The 24,127-nt window shown below is 47.8% G+C and overlaps 1 protein-coding gene across 4 annotated transcripts in view; it reads left to right on the top strand.

Annotated features, from left to right (window-relative positions):
• The first annotated feature begins 10,634 nt into the window (after positions 1-10,634).
• The window catches only part of LMF1 (lipase maturation factor 1), a 98,047-nt gene continuing 84,554 nt past the window's right edge, over positions 10,635-24,127 (top strand). For 2 of the 4 annotated variants that reach the window (XM_039884832.1, XM_039884831.1), the window contains exons 1-2: positions 10,635-10,842; positions 22,982-23,291. In XM_039884832.1, coding sequence (XP_039740766.1) covers positions 10,650-10,842; positions 22,982-23,291 — 503 coding nt within the window. In that variant the 5' untranslated portion in view covers positions 10,635-10,649. Of the gene's footprint in view, positions 12,307-22,981; positions 23,292-24,127 lie in introns of all 4 variants that reach the window. The other 2 variants (XM_039884834.1, XM_039884833.1) reach the window with 2 other exon arrangements.

The following is a 24,127-nucleotide window of genomic DNA, read 5'->3' as shown; positions in this document are numbered from 1 at the left end:
CCGGCACCGCACCACGTGGGGCCCGGCGCGCCCGGCAGCTGAGAACCGGAGCTCTGGCCGTGCACCCGCCAGCCGAATTGCCTCCCAGCGCAGCGGGCCCCCATTCCAGGAGGGGCAGGAAGGAAAATGGGGTCAGAGACGGGGAATGATGGCGTTCTCCAGGGGTGCCCTGCATCCCTCAGGGGCTCTCCCCCCAGCTCCCTCTGCGGACGCGTCTTGGCTCCAGTACGACCCGCCCCCGGTCCCGTCGCCCAGCCTCGCGCAGCCGGCTCTGCGAGGAGGCGGGTCCTCATGAGCTTCCCCCCAATCATCCCGTCTTGAGCCCCGACGTCTCGCCCGCAGCCCAGAGGCGCCGGGGTCAGCTGCTGCCAGCCTGCGGCCCAGGGGAGGGTCGGCTCGGCCGCCTAGCCTCAAAGCCGGGGCTCCCCGCCCGCAGGGCTGGCGCGACGTACGGGAATCTCCAGCGCGCCCGAAGTTTGTGTGCTGCTCATGTCCAGGTAACGCGCGCCCAGGAGCCACGGCTCTGAGCCGGGTGAGCCTAGGTGCCCCGCCTGGTCCCGGTAGGTGTGTGGAAAGCACGGCGGGGGCGCGGTCTCTGGAGCCTGGGTAGCTGAGAGGGGCGGGAGCGCTGGGCGGGGCCTGGACTGACCCTAGCTGTTGAGTCCCTCGGGCCACCAGACGGATGGCGTGGCCGGACGCGGGGGCCCAGGGCCTTCCGGGCGTGACCCGGGGGCTGGGGGCGTGGAAGCCGTCCGGCTGGGCGGTCCTGGGTGGTCTGGCAGAGGCGGAGGCTGCCCCCCGCGCCTGTAGTGGAGGAGGTGGGCGCGTTCGCAGAGGAGGGAAGGGGGCGGGGTGTGCCGCCCTGGTTGGGGAGACCGGGTCGAGGAAGGGACATTTCCCCGGAGGCCAGCACTGGGCCGCAGCTCCGAGACCCCGCCCGAGGCCGCCCCCGCGAGTTGGCCTTGGGCCTGGCGGTCCCAGAGGGCGGCTCGCATTCTTTTGACAAACCCGCTGAGAGGCGACGAACCGGCCGCCCAAAGCCTCACCATGCCCCGCCTCAGTCGGTCGACTCGGAGCTCGCGCGTCCCCTAGCCTGTGGTCCGCGCGCCCTGGATGACCCCAAGCAAGGGTGCCGGGCTCCCCAACCACTCACCTCCCGCCGAGTCACGGACGAGTGGCCGCCAGAGCGCAAGGAGTGACGCCGTCTCTGGCAGCAGAAGGAGATGGTCTGTTACTAGAAAACTCCAAATCGAAAGTCGGCGGATGGTGCCGAAGACTCCCCTTCACCTTTACCAACCCAGGGACGGACACCCAGACTCTGACCGCGCACGTGCCTCCTGCCCCAACTCTGGCCCTAGGAGAACGTGACCCCAGCGATGGTCCTCCCCAGCCCGCGGCTGTGAATTCCTTAGAAATGGAGACTCTGCTCACTTAGAACTTGGAGCCGGTTCTGTGCGGACCGCCCGGCAAGGGATGAGGCCTCTACCTCACGGGGTCTGCCATGGGACCCCGCAGCCTTGCTTCAGGAACGCACCGGCCCAGGTCTCCTGCCACCAGCGAGGTGACCAGAAGGGTTCTTGTCTTTGTTCATAGGCTAACCGCTTGCCAGAGGTCAGTGAACCCTACTTTCCACCTTCCTGGAAAAGGCCATAGTGTTGGGGAGTTGGGGACACTTGCGCTTTAAGGTGAAAGGCGCTCTTGGAGGCCTCTATCTGAGAGGGAAAACTGGCCTCCAGAGTGGTCTGCCTTCTTGCCTCCCCGCCTGCCACCTGCCTCTTTTTGCTGGGTCATCTGCCAAAGAACAGCCTTCCCCACTTTGGAGGTCCTGCCCTCCACTTGGGGTCCCCACTCTGCATTTGGAGGACGCTGAGAGAAGGTCCAAGTGGGGCTGCCTGGGAACAACCAGCGAACTTATTGACCATGGGACCTATGCAATTGAAAGCAGGGTTTAAGGGAAGGGGGCATCAATGACAGATCTGACACAAATCGTCCTACTCCTGAAAGCAGATCCCACCCCATTTCTGCACTGAGTGTCTTTAGGCACCAGGTCTGAGTTTTCAGTAAGAGCCTTCTTCACATAGGAAAGTTAAGGCACAGGCTGAAATTGGGTGCACCAAGCAAGCAGGCTTTTCCTGCTCCCCACTGACCCATGAGAGGTACCACACAGCCATTCCTCAAGTCCCTAGGACACAGGTGATCACTGGGACCCTTGGTGGGAAAGAGGCGGAGCTGGGGGAGTCCAGTGCTAGACCCAGGTCACACAGTGGTGTGGCGTGTGTGGTCCAAGCCCCACCAGGCTGCAGTGACCTCCTCAGGACTGATGGAGAGTGCTGGTAGGCAGCCTCTCTCATATATGTGCAGACCACATTCCAAAGGGATGGTGTGAAGGGTAGGATCCCCATCAGGGCTTGGCCCAGGCCATTGAGAGCATGTGTATGTACTTACTGGAGGGATACGCTCAGGGTGCAGCCCCCACAGGCCAAGATAGACTGCTGACATATGGAGTGGTGCCCAGGCTGAGATGCCACAGAAGCAGGAGACCAGGAAGGCTGCTTTGAGGAAGTGACAATTAAGCTGAGACCTGAAGCTTCCAACTTCTCAGAGAGAGAGGAAAGAGCACTCCCGGGGTTGGGGATGAATACATGTGCAAAGGCCCTGAGGCAACAGAAAGCACAGAGTGTCCGAGAACAGAGCAATGCCACAGTGACTTAAAACTTGAGAGGCAGCTCTTTAAATCCTGTCTCAATCCACCTCCTGGCCCGCCTCTTCTCTCAGCTCTTCCTTCCTGCCCCCACCTGCCCCAGTCCACATGACTGCACCTTCATCTAGTAGGCTTTGTAGTTCCAAGGGGATGATCTGATTGGCCAAATTTGGACCTGCCCCCAGACAGTCAGCCCTGGGGCAGCTAATGTACCCACACCCCTTGGCAGAGGTTCCAGGGCACCTACAAAGAAGGAGGTGTGTGCTGGAGGGTTCCCCCTGTGCCAGTGAGTCCTGAAGTCTGGCCCTTCTTGGCCTGGAGAGCTCCGAGTAGAGACCCACCTGTGTCTTCTAGGGATGGCTGGCTCAGGAAGCCCATGTGTGCTGACTGCTGCAGAGGCTCAGTGGGAAGAAGGGGGCTGCTGAGAACTAAATGCCACCACGGAGGAGGGTGCCCTGCTATCACTCCCTGCTTTGCCCTGCCCATCCTCTGCCTGGTCCTTTTCTTGGATAATCAGGGAGGCCATGTCTAGTTTTTATAGTCTTTAAGAGAAAGACGTTGGAGGCAGGCCACGTGGGCCTAGGAGCCCGAGGGCCAGCATGTCTTCTGTATCTACAGCCCTGGCCTGGGCCTCTCTGCAAGCCAGCCTTGGCTGTTGGCATCATATCCTGGGAACCTCAGCTTGGCCTTAGACGTTAATTGGTGCGTTTAATTACTGGCAAGTCTACAGAAACCAAACGTCAGGGGCAGAGATGGACAAGTGGCTCTGAGCAGCAGCTCCATCAAGGCAGCCTTGTCCTGCCCTGCTGGGTCTCCAGAAAGAGGAGAAGGGCCCACAGGGATACCAGGAGTCCAGTGTCCCCCAGTAACAGATACAGAGCCGTGGGCTTTTTGCTGAAACCCCCTCCCTGACTTAGTGTGCCAGCTGGTATGGAAGTTCTGGTGTAGGGTCAAAGCCAGCCCCTTGTTTGGGCTGGTGTCCACTCAGGAGCTGGCCGTGTCTGTTCGTCATCCTTCCGTGCATGCAGAAGACATTAGAAGACGACGCCTGGATTGCTCCCCTCTTTGCCTGCCGGACCAGGGCGGTCTCGGCACTGGTCTCGTGCACAGGACATGAGTGAGCCCCAATGTGATTGTTTGCCTGGTGTCATGTGCATGCACAAATGTGTCAGGAACAGCTGTGATCTGAGCTCTGGCCTCCACTCGCCTCCTGCTAGGAGTGGTCCCTGAGCCCCCGGCTGTGCCCATCCATCTCTCCCTAGGCTGTGGGCACTAACCCCACCAGCAGCCATTAGGTCTAAGCGTGACATCTCTTGACAGCAAGGAGAAGGTACTTCTGAGGCCAAAAAGTATTCTCAGGCAAGATCCCAGGAGTCAACACACAGCCCTCCTTGGGTAGAGACAGCAACAGAGGTCCAATCAAGGCGCCAGCAGCATCTACAGAGGAAACTGAGTCTGCTGAGGCGTTAGAGACTTTGGACCAGAGTTTGACTTCCCCTAGACGTTTCTAACTCCAAAGCCAATAAAATCCATTCCTTGTCCATGCAGAAGAGCTCTGTGCGACAGCAGATCTCTGGATCCCTGGACCCCAGATTTCACCCTTATTCTGGGCCACGCCTACCCTGGACTCCAACCTCATTCCAGATCCTTGATCATTTGGACCCCACTCTCATTCTGGGCCCTCACCCTCTGGTCCCCTGACCTTCACCAGTCCCTAGGACCTAGCACCAAGCTCTTGCTTCTTCTGAGCATTGAGCTCTGGGAAGTGACGAGGGCTAGGATAGGCTTTCTCAGCCCACGTGCAGGAGGGCAGCCAGGACGTCAAAGTCAACTCTCCAGAAAATCATTCTGAACTCAAATAAGCACCAAGAACTGTGTTCATCCTTCCAAACTCAACTTTCAGATTGAATGAGACTTCTTTTTCAAGATGTCCAAGTGTGAACCCCTCTGAAATGGAGCCACATACAAATGGGAAAGGTACATGAGGGCTTAAAATGAACAAATCAGAGAGGAAACCCCCTTTCTCAGTGAGGGGCCCAACCACCTCTGCCAGATGGTAGGTTCCAGAGACCCGTTAGCACCACTGGCAAATTAAAACACACCCTGTCAAAAGGTTTCTGTTGTCTCCCAAATGTTTATTTTTCTGAACGTGGTGAAGGAGAGTTTAATTAAGACACCTTCAGGTGGGAACATTCTGCAAAGTGGAAGGAAGCTGCATGGTTCTTTAATGCATGGCAGTTGCTCTATTGAAGGAGCTGGCCTCTGGAAGGCTCAGATATGAGCGTGGCAAAACTTTACCTCCCCAGGCTCTAGGTTAGGGGCAGAGATGCAGGAAATTGCTGGGTCCTCTTAGCCATGATCCCTCAGGGCCTGACACAGGGAGCTGGCTAGTACAAACCCTAGGTCCCTCGGCTGCAAACCTTCATCGGACATGGTGTATGTAGAACAGGACCCAGCAGCCACCCACCCCTGTACTCCAGGACCTGAGGACTGAAGGATATGGGCCAACTTTGCTGCTCAAACTGACAGTCCTACACAGTCACATCTGGTGTCAGAAGAAATTGGCTCCTTGGTTGGGCGAGAGCAGGAGCACCCATCATCTGGGCTGCAGCCCTGGCTGGTTGTCAGAGAAGGTAGCTGGGACCTCAGGGGCAGATTGGGGCCTCCTAATAGCTGGGGGTCTGTGGCTTCCTTTCCCATCTCTCCAAATTCCCTTCAACAGAGGGGTGCTGAGTGGGCTTTGCAGAGGTGGCCTGCGTTAACCAACTCTGAAGCTTCCTCAGCATCCTTTGGAAGTAATGACACATTCCGAGGGGGTTAGAAGCACATTTCTGGAGGCTTTCAACATCACTTATGGAAGTCCTGAGATGGAGAGAGAGCCTCACATGGCTGCCACGTGGGTCTATGACATGAGATCCTGGAGGGTATGTTTGAATGTTTTCTATTCTGTAGCTTTTTCCTGCAAACACTTCTGGAGCGTCTATGCCATGCCAGGTCTACACTGGTGCTGGGACAGAGGGTGATGACCTGCAGGGCCCTGCCCTCTAGAAGCTCACATCAGTAAAGCATTCTAATAAATTGTGAAATGAGGTGCCTCCGAGTGATTTGTTGATTGGGGCTGCATACTGGCTCCCTGCCGCTGCCTCCTGCCCTTGGGGTATGGAAAGGGGTAGGAGGGAGTTGTAGGCTCCCCCAAGAAGGAGTTGGGGTTCCGGAAAGGAGGGTGTTTGAGGTCACAGGAGCTGCTGCCGCCTCTGTGGCCCTTTGACTTTGGACAAGTTATGGGGGTCACTGGGCAGCAGAGGGGTCTGGAGTTCCCATCTGTTCTGTCGGGGCACTGCCGGGCCCGTGTTGATTGGGGTATATAGGATGCCGGGTGTGTAGTAACCACACCTGATTTTCTCTGCTTGTGAACTCATCATCACTCCAAGCTAGCAACTTTCAAGGCTTGTCTTCTGTGGGTGGGCCCATCTGGGCATGCCTTCAAGGAGAACATGTAACAGGAAGGCCGCCCACTCTTTTCCAGAAATGGATTGTCTGCTTTCATCACTGGGGGAGGGTCACAGGAAGGGAAAACCTAGTGATGGATGGCATTGGGCACAACCTCTCCCAACCCTGCCCTCCACCCATGAAATAAGAGGTTTGGGCCAAATCAGAGGACTTCGACTGGGGAGCCAGCTGGGGAGGAGACGCAGAAGCTGCTATAAGTAAAACTGTAAGGAGTGGTGGGACCTGTGGATGGCTGGAGAGAGGCCCTGGTCATCTCAATGGCCTGCCAGGGTTCTGCTGCCACCCAGATCTCAGCCTGCACACCTGAGCCCAGCTAGCACTGCTGGCTGACACAAGGACTTGCGATTTTGAGACTGATTTTGTTATATGGCCTCACTGTGGTGATCGATAACTGATACAGCCCTGTGGGCAAAATTCAGCCCACAGGCCTCCTGTTAGTGACCACGGATCTAGGCAGTTCCCAAGACTTCTTCCAGTTCAGAATGTGATTCTAAGAGAAAAAAAAAACTTAACCACATTCTTCCCCACCATGGGGCTCTACAACCAGAGAATAGAACTACACTGGGATTTTTTTTGCTTTCTACTCTGCCGAGCAGTCATGGCTCACCAGCTCGAAGGGCCACACAAGGCCAATCTCCTGGGGTGCAGGCACAGGAGTGCTCACAGCCTGGAGCCAAGGATGCTGGGAGAAGAGCCGGGCGAGCCAAGCAGAACAGCCGTCTGTGAATGAGTCACGGTTCCAAGACAACCAGCAAATGGCCCAGCACCTGCTTGCCTACCACTACCCGCACCTGCCAGCCTCACTGGGAGGTTTTGGCTGCTGGACAGTTATGGTAGGATGGGCCCAAACTGACCACCCTCCAGAAGAAAGTGACAGATGTTAGTACCAGTAGATCCTGCTCTCCCCATCAACAGATGTCAACACATGAAAAATTGGGGTAAATGGAGGGTGCACGATTAGACTCGCACCCAAGCTGGGTTCTCATGGGTGCCAGAGACAGCTGCAAATGCACGTCAGAGACAATTGCCCTGATGCAGTGGGGGCTGCCAGGCCAGGGTGCCCAGAGACAGCTGGATGAGGAGCTGACACGGGGCTCATTCCTCTGTGAAGTCGTACCGCAGCTGCTGGGAATGCTGCCAGCCCACAGGCTTGTGTGGGCCCCGGCTCCAGGGCCACACTGGAGGACCTGCGGAAGGGCCCACCGGGGACTCGTGGGCCCACCTAGGGATTCCACAACACCAGCCCCAGGCTTAAGCTGACAGTTCCTCTCAGGGGAGCCCCCCCTTTCTCCCTTCCCCTTTTCTCAGCATTCTCTCTGGCTCTGTCCAGGTGGGGCTCAGCCCCGGGTCCTCTTATAACCAGCGCCAAGCAATTGGGCCTCATCTCAGCGCCTCCTGGCCTCTCCTGTATCACCTTGACTTTTTCTCATGGAGTATTTTTCTTGAAAATGTAGGTTCAGGAGCAGCGCGCCCCAGCCCCCTGGTGCTGGCGAGAGGCTACTCGGTGGAGCCCCCAGCATGCCTGTGGTATAGGCGCTGAGCTGCGGGCTGGGAGGAAATCATCCTGGTGCCTCTCCAACACCACCAGCTCCAGGCACCGTGGCTGGCCCAAGGTTTGTAGAAAAGGTTTTGTTCATTTTTAAACAAAACCTTGGGGTGTAAGATGCACCTACATCTAAATATTTCTAAAATTGGGTTGTAAGATGCACCTACCTCTAAATATTTCTAAAACTATTCCATGCTCTCTAATATAGATGAAGAGGTAAGTTTGGTGTGAATGACATGACCTATTCTGACCATAAAATTAGTACCTTCTAGGTGATTTTGAAACAACCCCAGGGCAGTTTTTATTTTTAAGTTTTATTTTTTTTTTGAGGTGAAATTCATATAGCATAAAATTAAGCATTTTTAAGTGTATAGTTTAGTGGCATTTAGTACATTCACAATGTTCTGCAATCACCACCTCTATCTAGTTCTAGAACATTTCATCACCACTCAAGGAAACACTGTACCCCTTTAGCAGTCACTTTTTGTCCCCCTCCCCCAGCCCCTAGGAACCACAGATCTATCTACTTTGTCTATGTGAATTTGCTTATTCTGAACATACAAATGGAATCACACAACATGTGCCCTTGTGTGTCTGGCTTCTCTCATAGCATGACAGTTTTGCGGTTTATCTATGTTACAGCATGTGTCAGTACTTCACACCTTTTTATGACTGGATAATACACCAGCACATTTTTTATTAAATTCAGGCTGAATGGGCAAGAACTGATCTGGCCAGCCCGTTCTTGGCCCTGTTGGTGGGATCCACTCCTGCGACGACTCTCAGATGGACTGGAACCCTGTGGTCAGCTCCCAGGAAGGAGGACCCTGGAGGAAACATGAGAACATTAACTCCCCAGCAGACCTCTTGGATAGCCTCACCCACCCTGGGCAAACCCAGAGAGGGGGCCCAGAGCCCAGCGAGCTGAAGGCTGGACAAGGGTCCCTTTCTCTTCTGCACAATGCCTCATTGTGCTCTTCTCTTAGGAGAACAATGCAGCCCTGGCCAGGGGAAACTGAAGACAAAGGGCCTTTTGTGACACCCGCTCCCACCTGAAAAGCAGTACCCAGTGTCACACCTGAAGGCAGAACTGTCCTTCCTCGACTTCTGTCCCCTGAGTAGCTCCCAAATCCAGATGAGGACCCAAGGAAGCTTGGGCTGGCTTGGGCTGAGGGTGCTGGATTCTCCCTCTTCTCCCCAAACAGCTGTGTTGGCTCATCCCAAGAGCTGTGCCTGGACAACGGGAAGGAGAGGTACCGGTTCTGGGTTCCTGTGGAAGGACCTGGAAGCAGGGCATGGGCCATGGCTGTGTTCCTCTGAACGCCGAGGCTGTGAGCCCTCTGGGCACATGCTTTCCTGCTGGGGGCTTGCCAGGATATGGAAGATAAGTTGGCAACATCTTTTACAGGCTCCACTTCAGAGTTGGGCTCCAAAGGAAGGGTTTTTAATGAGAAAGAAAAGGAAACTTAAAAAAAAAAAAAATCACACTGTAAGAAGCAAATACATGCTATTATTCCAACAGCAGTGGAGGGGAGAGGCAACAATGGTGGGAGGGTTCCAGAAGTTGCTGGTCTGGCCTAGATTTAGGGGATCCTATGTCCAGAACCAGTCCCTGCCCTCATGGAGCTCACTCTACAGGTAGTGAAAATACAATTAAGCAAGAAAGACTGATCATTTCACTGTAAAGTATTGATAATTTATATGTCAAAACACTAGGAACAAGATTTAAAAACAAAAAACCAGGACAAACATTTGCAATATACGCATAAGAATAGGATCTTTAATATATAAAGAGCTCTGACAAATGAATAAGAAAAACTCATACCTACCGCAATGATTTGCTTCCCGGTGTCCCACAGTTTAACCAATGACCCTTAGGCCTCTAATGCCTACTCTGTCCTTCACACTCCTTCTTTCCTCTAAGGAATGCCTATGATTCCACCCTCTTGGAACCACCTCTCCTGAGCAGTGTTTGGACTGCTCTATTCTTAGAATGTAGAATTGCCGATGTCCTCGCTGGGGTTCTGCTTGGGTCATTGGTCAAAAAGTTCTTTCCTCCTCTGAGTCCTCAATGCACCTCTTTCCACCGTGGCTGGAGGTCCTCTTGAGAGCCCATAGGAACTCTGCCTGTCCAACAAGGGCTTTGCTGACCTGAGCTGGAGGATCTGGTTGAATTTCAAGGCCTGTTCTGTCCCACATTAGCTGTGTGACTATCATCCCAGCATCCTCCTTACACAGTGGAGATGAGAAGTCAGGGAGGGGCACCTGTGAGGCACCTGGCCACACACTCCATGCAGGCAGTGATAGCCTGGAGCCCTGGATTGAAGCCACTGCTCTGGCCTTTCCTCTGCAGACTGCAGTTTCACACTTTACAGGAGCAACAGAGGGAATACAGGACCCACCAGGGCCTTCTGCTGCCCACAGCCCAGCTGCCCTGAACACTAATCAAGCCCACCCTGATACTAGCTAGACACGACCTTTCCAAGTCTCCTTCCCATTGCATTTCTACTTCTGGAGTGCCTTCCACCCCCTCCCTAGAGTGAGGGTCCATGAGGGCAAGCGCCTAGGTCAGGGAGTGCACCGGGGGCCCTTTGTAACTTAGGCTGATGAATGAGTGAGTCAATGAATGAATGATGAATGGATAGATGAATGAACGAATGGAGTGGGTCAACCCCTTCCAGGTGGAGTGATGCCTATAATCATCCCAGGTATCCACCTCTTTGCCCTCACTGCTGCAGTGCCCTGCTTAACCTGCGGGGGGCGTACGGGCGCTCAGGCTTGAGGAGCGCTCCCCGCAAATGGGCGTATCCCCCCGGTATGGGCGGGGTCAGAAGAAAAGGGCGTGTTTCCTCGGTGTGGGTGGAGCGTCCTGGCGCGCGGCGCCCCCCGCGCATGCGCCCTGACGGCCCGGCAATGGCGGTGCCTGTGGAGCAACTGAGGAGGCGGAAGGCGAGGGATTGGAGCCCCGGGCATGGGTCTCCGCCCCGGCCGGAGCGTGATCCCTCGGGCTGCCCGGCCCACCTTCGTGCGGGCACCTTCTGGCTGACCAGGATCGTGCTCCTGAGAGCCCTCGCTTTCGTTTACTGTGAGTCTGCGGGGTCCGGGCCCTCATTGGCGTTGCCCCTCCGCGCGCGCCCGCGAACCCCGCCCGTGACCCTGCCCCGTCCCGCCCCCAGGCAGCCCTTCGGGCAAGTAGACTGTGGAACCCCATGTCATACGCTCCCCCTCCGCGCCGCGCCTCCCACCCCAAGTCCGGGGTCTGTGTGAGCTCTGGACGGGGCGAAGGTCCTCGCAGGTGACTTAGCACTTGGCCCCCTGATCCCGCGTCGACTCTCCCAGTCCCACCCGCCGGCCGTCGACTGCCATCCGAGGCAGGCCCACAGACTGAGGGTGGTGATGCAGGACCCCCTTGCAGGAGCTTGTCTGGGCTGGGGCCGCGCTGCAGAATCCCCACTTCATTAGCCCGATGCGGGCTGGGGTCAGCAGAGACGTGGGCACTCAGCGCCCTGAACATGACCATCCCTGCCCAGGGCCCTGGAGCCACCTAACCGCAGAAGTAGTGTCTCCACTCAGTGCGCCTCCTAACCCGCCTGCGGGGTTCGATGAGAACTACAACTGACCAGGCTGAGAACTGCTCAGCCCGCAGTGATGCAGGGCCTACCCGCCAGCCTGCGGAGCCCAAGAGAAGTCAGTCCGCGCCCAGAACGTCCATGCCTGTCCTGGCAGCCAGTGCAGAGTCCACCTCCTCTACCCCAGTACCTACACCCAGAAGGATACAAACGTCCAGAGCGCGAGAGCAATAGTGGACACACAAGAACACACTTTATAAGCCCAACCTACAGTCATGACTATAAAACCAAACTCAGACTCTCAAACAAACCTGGAAGTGAGGGGAGACCAATAGGAATGGGGAACAGTCCTAAGCTGAGATGGCTTGGGTGAGTAGCAGCCAACTTCTAGAGGGATCCAGAGGATGCTGGTCCCTGACAGTGATTATGTGCTGTAGGCACTGAATGGCTCAGCTTCATCTCTAATTCTCTTCCCTCACACATGGAAGAACACAGAATTACAGCTCTTTGGACAGTGGCATTCTACAAACACTGAGGATAAGGCTGAGCATCCTGTTTCCTGGGATAACTCAGGCCATCTCCTGGTGCACAGAGGACACTCAGTCGTCACTGCAAGACTTTCTGGAGGGATTCTGCTGCGGGATTGCCAATTTGGGCTTTCAGCTCAGCCTTCTCTCTCTTTTAAGTTACATAAAAAATAGTTCTTACAGTGTTGCTTTATCCTCCACAGGATTAAACAGTCATTCTAAACGTTTGAAATGTCACTTAGCAAAAGATGAAATCAAGACAAAGTTAATCTGTGAGACTTTTAATAGACCTTTAAAAGGGGAGCCTATAACTGGGGAAAAACCCCAGTGGCTTCGTTTGCAGAGAGCACAGCTTTATAAAACCTGGCTCATGGCTTTCAAATGAGTGGGCTGCCTTTGATCTCCACGGGGATTCTCTGTTCAACTGAGAAGAAAACAGTTTTGAGCCACTGGGTCAGTCAGATATTTTAAGCCTGGTGCTGAGCACAGAATGACTTGTTTTGGCAGACACATTGTTTTTCTACCTTGCAAGTATATTTGGGGGTAGAATCAGTGTTTTTCAACAGTGTAGAGGAACCAGTCTTCAATTTTCCAGGGATGAGGTTCTCTGGCTGAGATGGTGGGGTGCAAGTGGGCAGTCATCCTGCACTCATCTCTTTCTAGAGGGTTGGGTCTCACTGGACCGTGAGCCACTTTTGAGTTCCTTAAGTCCCAGGGATTGTCCACAATGCCGTGGGGGCTTTCCACACATTTCACTTGATGCTGAATTTTATAGTTGGTTTTGTGAACTGCTAACCCCACCACAAGGCTGAAAAATGGACCCTTGTCTTATGCTTCTTTCACCCTCTGCACATTTAGTAGAATTCTTAGTGTTGTTAACGTACTTGTCTGTCCACCTGTGAGCTCCTTGCAGCCCAGGCACAGTGTTTCATTTATACCTCTATCTCTGTCTTCTAGGGGTATCTCCTGCTCCATAAAATCTTGACTTTGCAGACAATCTTTATCATTGCTCTGTGTCTCCATGGGATACTTTTCTAACTGTGTTCCCTTCTACTTCCTTCCCCCCTAGTCACCCTCAGCCACTGTGTGTGGATACTCATTTCACAGACTGCACACCCACAAGGTACCCTGGTTCTCTCTCTAGTTGTATTCGTAATTCCTTGGATCTCATGACTTTTTATTTTTTGGTTTATTCTCTTTTTGCTGAATGTATCCCCAAACAACTTTTCAAGAAAGGGTATAGAGAAGGTGAACTTTCCATGTCTTTTTTTGCATGCATGGAAATTATTGAATTGCCCAGGTCTACAATTCTCAAACTGTCAAAGCAATTTTCCTCAGAACTTTGTGGTGTTGAGAAGTCTCCAAGCAGTCTGACTTATGCTCTTATGCAAGTTACTAAGTGGAAAGTCTTTCTTCTACTGACACTCTTCTGACACCAAATGTGTGGGTTTTTTTTCTCACAATGAACAATTCTGACACTAACTGCCTGGCAGACCCCACAGGCTGAGGGCTAAGTCCCACAAGACCACCCCAACTTTAGACCCCAATCATAAGTCCAGGTTGTCACTTGTCCTGACAAGCAAGCTATAAATCAGGGTCCTGTGACCCCCATCTCCAGGTTCTATAATTTACTAGAAGGGCTCCCAGAACTCAGGAAAACACTTTTCTTATGTTTACAGGTCTATTGTAAAGGATACGACTCAGGAACTGTAGATGGAAGAGACGCACAGGGAAGGTGTGGGAAAGGCGCAGAGAGCTTCCATGCCCTCTCTGGAAATGCCACCCTCCTAGTACTTCTATGTGTTCACCAACCCAGAAGCTGTCTGAACCCCCTCATTAAGGTTTTTATGGAGATTCCATTATGCAGGCTGAATGATTAAATCATTGGTCATTGGCCAACAGCTCAGTCTCCAGGCTCTTCTCCTCCAAGGAGGTCAGGGTCAGGGCTGAAAGTGCCAGCCCCCTAGTTACAAGGTGGGTTCCTCTGGCAACTAGCCCCCACCCTCTAAGAGTTACCTCATTGGTTTAACTCAGGTAAGATTGAGAGGGGCTTGTGCCTCCTTGTTTGGCAGAGCCTGAAAAGCCTCTTTATGAAGCTAAGTGAGAATCTGATGGAGAAGAAGATGGGCTCCTTTCAGGAACTGGCATTGTGCCCCCACGTGGAACCCACTTCTGTGACTGCCATGACCATCTAAGTAATGGCGACTGTGTCGTGGGGATCTCCAGAAGGAGCTGTGAGCATTGGAGCCAACAGAGGACTTATGACACCTAAGCAGTTTCACATTGTTACCACAGATTCTCTGCAATAAAATTTCTTTAAAAATCCAACTTTGAAAGGATCTCAAAGCTAGTTTCAGCCCAACTCTAACTCCTGGTTTAGAGTACCTTGTTATGGTTTAGATGCATTGTGCGATACCATGCTTGTCGTGTGTTTTGTGCATGGTACCAGTCCATAGCCTCTTAGGAACTGGGCCACACAGCAGGTGAGTGAGCAAAGCTTCATTTGTATTTGCAGCTGCTCCCCAGTGCTAGCATCTGCCTCAGCTCCACTTGAGATCATCAGGCATTAGATTCTCATAGGAATACCAGTCCCTGGTACCCAAAAGGTTGGGGACTGCTGTAGTAGAGAGTTTTGTTATTAACACTCCTTATTTGAGTACTGTACTCTAAGGTGAATCTCAGTCGCACTTTTTAAAAATGGTAGCTTGTTATGCTCTTGGTCATGACAAATCAGTTCTTGGATCTTGTAGCTCAGCCTGGCTCTGAGATGGTACCTGAGTGCAGGATTGAAGCAACAGAGCAGAGCTGTTCATACCCATGTTTGCTAAACTCAGCTGTTCTTTGGAAATTTTTAGGAGAAAATGGAACCAAAAGAATCCTTGAAATTTTGCCTAGTTCTATGTTCTGAGCTTCCAGCGGTTCTGAAAGTTCCTGGGACATTCCTTCTTGTTCTCTTCTCCAGGCCACTCGAATTCTAATGAAACGCTCTGCTTGGTTTTATAAGCTTCTCTGTAAAATGCTTCCAGTTCGTTGAAAAAACAAACCCCACTGCCCTACGTCTGAGCTCTCGCAGCACAAGCCTTTAAAGAAAAAGTGTCAGAGGCTATTGTGCCAAGGCCAGAATTTAACCACTGTCAATAAAAACCACCCAGCAAATGACATTTGAGGGCTGATTCTTTTTTAATTTTATAATGATTTGTCTTAAAGGAGAGATAACTAATTTTATTTTAAAGAATATTTGCAGACATCTTTGATAATGCATAAATAGGTGACCTGGTTACCTCTCCTAGATCAGTCCCTAGGCTACCCCACAGTGAGCAGCTGAGAAAGTCTCCATGCCTTGACCCCTTCCTTCCCAGGGAGAGGCTGTAGAGTGGGGTTTAGGGGCTAAATGAGCCTTTCTAAGTTTGCTTGGTTTAGCTTTGAAATCCTATGGGTGTTCTTTTTGTTTTTTGGGTTTTTGGGGTTTTTTGTTTTTGTTTTTGTTTTTGTTTTTTTGAGTTTTATTGATTCTTTCTACTTGGCCATTTCTGTAACAGGAGTAGAAATTGAAATAGTTTTTTTTTTTTCTCTGAAATTTAAATCCTGTCTATCTTTATTTTTTTCTGATAAGTAAGGTAGGAAGTTTCCTATGCTTTTTGCCTTCGAATTACTTTTTAAACTATTTAATTGGTGAGAACAGATCTCGTTTTTCTTCCATGGCATTGGAGTGTGAATTGTGGTTTGGGGGCGGAAGGACATCCAGCTGTTTAGTTATTGTTAATTAAGTCCTCATGTGGAAGAGCCCAGGCAGGTTCTGGAGTGTGCAGGAGCAGTCTGAATCAGGAAAGGCGCACGCGCACACAGGGCAAGCACTGCTATGGGGAGCTCTCTGCTGCCCTCCCACCCGAACCTCTGCAGAGTCGCAGCCTTCTCCATCCTTACTCATGACGTCCGGGACTGCTGGGTGTCTCCTCTGTCAGCTGCTACTTTTCCCATCCATTCTCTGTCCTCTAGGAGCTGGTCACTGAGTCTAACCAATGTGCTAGGGGAGAAGAGAACTCAGCGCCACCCCCTAGAGGGGGCATCTTTGTGTATTATTTGGAATTCCTCTATTAGGAAGATTTGTGTCTTCTCCCCATTTATTTATCAAACATCACATTTAGTTCCACTTTGGGTTGTGGTCCAATGTTATTACTCATTGTGGTATCAAATGTCTGACTCTGATCAATAATGGGTCTTCCTGCTTGTCTCCTATGTCCCTGTGACGGGCCTCCATACTTTATTCTTTGAGCACGTCCCTCCTTTCTGTGACAAGATGCTACAGGTTCCTCTCATATTTCCCAGCCCTAAAACCAGCCATTTCTTCAGGAGCCCTGGTTCCTTTTATTAGAGGGTGGTGGTAGAAACCCACATCTGGGTGCCGGGAATACCCATCGCTACAGGGTGTTGTTGCTTCCAGACCCTCTTAGCAGGCAGAGCTCAGTTACATATGTGTTTGTACACACGTGTGATCGCTTCTCCAAGTATCCTAAATATATGCTCAGGTAAATGGGAGGTCAGTACACATGTATATGCTGGCCTCCCCTTCTTGCTTATCTGTTACTTCCTTCTGTGCTTCTGAAATCTTACCCCACCACCCACCACTGTTTGTTTATTCGCTTATCCCCAGTGCACATGCAGCGCAGTTTCAGAATTGTTCACCTACTTCCATGAGAAAAACCAACTAGACTCCAGTGTTTATATACAGTTCCTTTTGTCTTTGTCCTTACAGTTTTCACTCAAAACATTTTCCAAAATTACTTAGGCCAGCCCTCCCTTGCCCTCCAGTTCAGTGTGATCTGTTATACATTTGCAGGGTTCAATTCATTTGTCACAGTCTGCATTCCATCCTGGTATCCCCTGACCTCCTGGCTAGGTTGTTTTGATAGTTTGTATACATTAAGGTTCATTTTTTGTGATGTACAGTTCTATGGGTTTTGACAAATGCATAGTTATCCATCACCCAGTACCCTACAGAACAGTTCTGTTCCCCCAAAATTCCCCTGTGTACATAATCACAACTTCCCCGCACCAGCCCCTGGCATGCTCTGACCTGTGTTCTGTCCATGTGGTTTTGCTGTTTCCAGTATGTTGTATGAATGGAATCCTACGGTGTGTAGCCTTGGGTCTGGATTCTTTTACTTAGCAAAATGCACTTAAGATCTGTCCATGATGTGGTATGAATCAACAGCTCCTGCATTTTTCTCTCTGAATATTATCCCATTGTATGAATGTACTGCAGTTTGTTTATCCTTTTCCACACCAAGGGACATTGATGTTGTTTTCCAGTTTTAGCCATTATGAACAAAGCTCCTATAAATATTTGCATGCAAGTTTTTTGGTAAATGTGTTTTCAGTTCACTTGGGTGAATACCTAAGAGTATAATTGCTGGGTCATGTGGTAAATCTGTGTTTAACTTTACAAGAAACTGCCAGACTTGTCCAGAGTGGCTCTACCAGTTTGCATTCCCACCAGCAATGAATGAGAGTTCCTGTTCTGAATCCTCTGGAGCATTTGGTGTTTTCAGTTTTTTGGATTTTGGCTGTTATGATAGGTGTGTGGTGATAATGCATTGTGGTTTTAATTGGCGTTTCCCCAGTAACAAATGATATTGAGCATCTTTTCATGTGTTTGACATCTGTGTATCTGTGTGAAACAAATGACTTCAGTGTCTGTTCAGATCTTCTGCCCATTTAAAAAATTTGTTTTTTTTGTTTTCTTATTGTTGTTTTAACGGTATTTTAAATTTTCTGGATATGAGTTTTTTGTCAGATATGTGATTTGCAAATATTTTATCCCAATCTGTGGCTTGTCTTTTCATTTGATAAAGTACAATTTTTTAGTTTTTTCTTTCATGGATCATGCTTTTGGTGTTTTATCTAAAAACTCATTGCCAGACCCAAGTCATATAGCTTTTCTTCTATATTTTCTTCCAAAAGTTCTATACTTCCATATTTTACATTGAGGTCCATGGTCCTTTGGGGGCAAATTTTTGTGTAAGGTGTGAGATATGTGTCAACGTTCATCTTTTTGCATATGAATGTTCAGTTGTTTCAGCACCATTTGTTGAAAAGCCTATCTCCATTAAGTTGTCTTTACACCTTTGTCAGAAGTCAGTTGACTATATTTGTGTAGGTCTATTTCCGGGCTCTCTGTTCTGTTCCAGTGATTTATGTTCCTATCCTTTGCCAGTATCACACTGTCTTGATTACTGTAACTTTGTAGTCTTGACGTTGCTTACTTACTATGAGTCCTCCAACTTTGTTCTTTATCAGAATGATTTTAGCTATTCTAGTTCCTATGCTTTTCCATATATGTTTTAGAATCAGCTTGTCAACATCTACAGAAAAGCTTGCTGGATATTTTGGTTGAGATTGCATTGAATCTATAGGTCAAACTGGGGAGATCTGACATCTTAATACTGACTCTTCCAATCCATGAATATGATGTCCAATCCATGAACACGATGTATCTCTCCATTTACTTACATTTTCTTTCATCAGTGTTTTGTAGTTTTCCTCATCCAGATTCTATTAGAGTCTGTTAGATTTTATCTATGCACTTTTTTTGGTTGCTGTTTTTTTTTAAAAAAAAATTCAGATTATAGTTGTGCATTGCTGATATAGAAATACAATTGACTTTTATATATTACTCTTGTGTACTGTGACCTTGATAAATTCACTTATTAGTTTTAAGAGGGTTTTTTTAAAAATAGATTCTTTGGGATTTTCTACATAGACGATCATGTCATCTGTTAATAAAGACAGTTTTATATCTTCTTTTAAAATCTATATGCCTTTTATTTATTTTTAGGAGGAAAGTATTTAGTTGCTCATCTTTAAGTATGATCTTAGATGTAGGCTTTTCATAGCTACTCTTTATAGGTTAATGAAGTTCCATTCTTTTTATAATTTACTGAAAGTTTTTATCATGAATGGATGTTGAATTGTGTCATGTGCTTTTTTGCATGTCAGTGTTATCATATGGTTTCTTCTTATTTAATGTTAGTTTGGTGAATTATATTGATTGAGTTTTGGTTATTGAACCAGGCTTGCATTTCTGAGATGCAATTGGTTGTGATATATTATCTTTATTTGTTCTTTTATGAGTTTTAGTAGTTTCTGTCTTTGAAGTAATTGGTCTATTTCAAGTTGTCAAATTTATGATTTTTAAAAAAATGTAGTGTTCCTTTATTATCTTTTTAATGTCTGTGGGATTGTAACAATGTTCCCTTTTTCATTCCTGACATTGGTGTCTTCTCTCATTTTCTTGGTTAGTCTGGCTAGAGGTCTTTCCGTTATATTGATATTTTCAAAGAACCAACTTTTGGTTTTATTGCTTTTTCTCTATTTTTTTCTTGTTCTCAATTTCTTTGATTTCTGCTCTTATGTTTAAAAAAGTTCCCTGCTGCTTGTTTTGTAATTTGTTCTTTTTTTTTCTGATTTCTTAAAGTTGAAGTTTAGATTTAAGACCTGTTTTTCTGACGAGCATTTTACTGTAAATTTTCAGTAGCATCTCACAATTTTTTTTCACTTTCCTCTTTTTTTATTTTTTGATTAAAAAAATTTTTTTACAATTTATTTAAATTAGTTTCAAGTATATAGTACATTGATTAGACATCTCTATTGTTTATAAAACAATCCCCCCAGTTGCTCCCTCCCTCCCCTGGCCCTCCACTTAGCCATCATATTAATGCTAAGTGCATTCCCTCTGCTGTGCTCCCCAGCCCTGTACCCAACTATCAACTACTAATTTGTACTTCTTTAACCCTTCATTCCATTCTCCCAGCCCCCCAACTCCCTCCCCTCTGTCTGTCACCAAATTGTCCACTATATTTGTGAGTCTGTTTTTTATTAGTTTGTTCTTTTTATTCCTTAGATACCGCATATAAGCAAATCATATGGTATTTATCTTTCTCTGTCTGACTTATTTCACTCGGCATAATAACCTCTAGATCCATCCATGTTGTTGCATATGGTAGGATTTCATTTTTTTTTTAATGGCTGAGTAATATTCCATTGTATATATGAACCATAATTTCTTTATCTAATCATTTGTTGATGGGCACTTAGGTTGCTTCCATATCTTGGCTATTATAAATTGTGTTGGCATGAATACTGAAGTGCATAGATCTTTAAGAATTAGTGTTTTGGTTTTCTTTGGATAAATATCCAGAAGTGCAATTGCTGGGTCAAAAAGTATATCCCTTTTTAATTTTTTGAGAAACCTCCATACTGTTTTCCAAAGCAGCTGTACCAATTTGCAGTCTTACCAGCAATATATGAGGGTTCCCTTTTCTCCGCATCCTTGCCAACACTTGCTGTTTTTTGATTTATTGATGACAGCCATTCTGACAGGTGTGAGGTGATATCTCATTGTGGTTTTAATTTGCATTTCTCTGATAATTAGTGACCTTGAGCATCTTTGCATATATCTGTTAGCCATCTGTATTTCCTCTTTGAAGAAGCATCTGTTCAGGTCTTCTGCCCATTTTTTAATTGGATTGTTTGTTTTTTTGCTGTTGTTGTTGAGTTGTATACGTTCTTTATAGATTTTGGATATTAACCCCTTATCGAATGTATCATTAGCGAATATCTTTTCCCAGTCGGTTGTCTTTTGGTTTTGTTGATGGTTTCCTTTGCTGTACAAAAACTTTTTAGTTTGATGGAGTCCCATTTGTTTATTTTTTCTTTTGTTTCCCTTGCCCGAGGAGCTATGTCTGAAAAGAAATTCCTGTTAGTAATATCAGAGAGTTTACTGCCTGTGCTTTCTTCTTAAAGTTTTATGGTTTCAGGTCTTACATTTAAGTCTTTAATCCATTTTGAGTCTGTTCTTGTATGCGGTGTAAGAAGATGGTCCAGCTTCTTCTTTTTTTTGCATATATCTGTCCAATTTTCCCAACACCATTTACTGAAGACTGTCTTTACTCCATTGTGTATTCTTACCTCTTTTGTCATATATTAAGTGAGCATATAGGCGTGGATTTATTTCTGGGCTCTTTATTCTGTTCCATTGATAATGTATCTGTTTTTATGCCAGTACCATGCTGTTTTGATTACTGTAGACTTGTAGTATAGTTTGATGTCAGGTAGTGTGATACCTCCAATTTTGTTTTTCTTTCTCAAGATTGCCATGGCTATTCGGGCATCTCACAATTTTTGATATGTTGTGTTTTCAACTCTAATTCAGTGAAAAATATTTTATAGTTTCTCTTGTGCCTTTAAAAAAAAATCCATGGTTTATTTAGAAGGATTTGGTTTAATCTGCAAAGATTTGGATATGTTTCCAGATAATATCCTGTTACTGATTTCTAGTTAAATTTTATATGGTCAGGGAACATTTTGCAGATTTCAGTTCTCCTATATGTTGATATTTGCTTTATGACTCATGCTATGGTTTGTCTTAGTAAATGTTCCACATATACTTGAAAATTATATATATCTTGCTGTTGAGTAGAATGCTCTAAAGATGTCATATAGTTGTGTCTTGCTTTTTTATGCTACATGGCAATCTAAGTGTCGGGTTAGGTTAATATATATAGAATATGTATGTATGTATGTATGTATGTATGTGTTAGGTTAGTTCAGTTTATATGCATCCTTCATCATTAGGCAATGTCCTTTTTATCCCTTTTATCATTCCTTCCTTTTACATCTGTCTTATCCGATATCGATATAGCCATCCAGCTTTGCTCTGATTAGCATTTGCATGATTTTTTTTCTGTGCTTTTACTTGTAACATACTTATGTCTTTATATTTAAAGTGGATTTCTTGTAGACCGAATAGATTTGGGTCCTGTTTTTTATTCAGTTGGACAATTTCTGTCTTTACTGGTGCATTTAGAACATTTCCATTTAAAATGATGGATTAAAATCTATCATTTTGCTAGCTATTTTCTATTTATTCCTTCTGTTCTTTTTTTTCCCCTCTCTTCCTGGCTTCTCTTTGGTTAAACAAGCATTTTTTTATGATTCCGTTCTAGTATCTGTATTGATTTATTCCTTAGATTTGTTTTTTAAAATGTTTTTTGCTCTCCTACAGGAGTTGCAATATACATTTTAAGTCAATCTGAGTCTACCTTCACATAATAGTCTACCACTTTCTATGTAGTGTAAGGTCCTTCTAAGAGTGTATTTCCAGTATCTCCCTCCAGCCTTTGTGCTGTTTTCTCATATATTTTGTTTAACATATGCTGTAAACACACAGTTCATCATTACTGCTTACTTGGGACCAGGGTTGCTCACTTTCCGGAAGGGACAGATGGTGATTACAGACCTGTGAGCCTAACCCACAACCATGATCTCCATCTCTAACTCAGCCCTGCCTGTGATGCAGTTTTATTTACTGTGGAAATGCATAGTGTTATTTAGCTTTTTACAAAGTGCAGCTTGTGTCTCCTTCAGTGTGAGTGTGCTTTCCGCCCAGCTCTCTGTATGGAACTGCTTCAGGCTGCCTTTTACTTGCCTCTCTCTTGGTGGCTGAGAGTGTCACAGACAGGAGTATTGCGCTCTCCTGCAACATCTTTGTGCAAACATATCTGTGTAAACACTGAAGTCCAGAGGATGTGAACATGCTCTTGTAGGAGTGAAAGTTGTTAGAAACAAATTCAGAAACTTGTGGTTTGAATGGAGGGTAATTGTGGCTCACGTGTAAGCACCATCATAAGCTTCAAGCCCTGTAGCATGTTCTGGGAATAGCACTATTGACCGGACCCATGGGCTATCAGGATGTATTTATAATGGGAATGCTGAGAGCAATCTGGGATGGTTAACTAACCATTTACGTGTAACCAGGCATGTATTTTATCTGTGTGTATGTCTATCTTATATATGTGTGTATAGCGTGTATAAGTAGATACAACATATATAGATATATATACATATACATATACATGTGACTTCTCCAAGTTGGATCTTACAGTATTTCCTCCAAGATTTTGAGAAATACTTAGAACCCCTGAGTCCATATTTTGATTCCAAATCATTGGTCAGACTCTGCCTTGTCTTCTTATCAGCCGAGCCTCCTCGAGTTGGAAAAGCACCCAGTGGTGTCCACAGGTGGTGCGTTCTTGCTCACATACATTTTATCCTCCTCTTTTTCTTCCAGTTGTGGCATTCTTGGTGGCTTTCCATCAGAACAAGCAGCTGATTGGAGACAGAGGACTGCTGCCCTGCAAAGCGTACCTGAAGAGCGTGCAGCAGCACTTCCAGGGGCGGGTCAGCTGGGACGCTGTGAGCTATGCCCCGACCATCCTTTGGCTGCTGGACTGGTCACACATGGACTCTAACCTGGATGCCCTCGCACTGCTTGGGTTGGGCATCTCATTTTTCATCTTAGTCACCGGCTGTGCTAATATGGTTCTCATGGCTGTGCTCTGGGTTCTCTACATGTCCCTGGTCAACGTGGGACAGATCTGGTGAGTAGGAAGAACTGGGCACACGTGATCCAGGCGTGCTGAAGTTGAGCATCCTGGTAATGTTACACACCACAGAGCAAACCTGTCTCCTAGCAGCTAGAGGGATTGAGGAGACTTTCTTCTTACATTAGTTCAGGAGAATATCATCATTTTAATTAGGCCATGTTTGAGACTGCTAGTTGCCAATAAGCCAAAATGCAGGGGCCTTTCTTCTTTGTGAACCATCGCCATTGTTTGAGAATGTCATGGCCGTACCTGGGGCCAACACATAGCTAGCCTCCTGAGCTAGCAGGACAGTGAGGTGGAGGTGGAAGTTGCTGGGCGAGCTTCTGGTGGCAGCATTGACTTGGAGGCTTACACCTGCTGCTCCTACCCTCTCCTGCTCCTTTCTCGTCAAGAGGAAGCTTTTTCAGCTAGTACCAGGGATCACAAACTTGATCGGCTCTGATGGGGCTCCAGTGCTGAACAGATCAGAGGTGGCGATGGAGCTCCATGGAGGCCAGAAGACTGGAGAAGTCCTGTAGGAACACACACAGGGCACATCAACATGCCAGGGCAGCCTGTGGCCAGCGATAGGCCTGGATGAAGTCAGGGGCCCCTGAAGTGCTGTGGTCTGTTTAAACTGGTCAGAGGAGGGGGATCCTACTCTTCTTCCCATTTCTGAGTTCCAGGAATAGGTAAGAATAGGTAAGAATCACCTATCAGAGGAAACACAGAAGAAAAGGTTAAAGCCTTGAAAGTAGGCTCTGGGATAGGGAGTGGGTATCTGTGTAGACATGCAAAAAGTAGATGTAAGGTTGATATCTATCTAGACATACAGGAAGTACATGAGGGTG

The sequence above is a fragment of the Pteropus medius genome, unplaced genomic scaffold, assembly GCF_902729225.1.
Source record: "Pteropus medius unplaced genomic scaffold, Ma_sr-lr_union100, whole genome shotgun sequence".
In the NCBI taxonomy this organism is placed as follows: Eukaryota; Metazoa; Chordata; class Mammalia; order Chiroptera; family Pteropodidae; genus Pteropus; species Pteropus medius.
The sequence above is the reverse complement of the archived record's forward strand: the minus strand, read 5'-3'. Positions and strand labels throughout refer to the sequence as shown.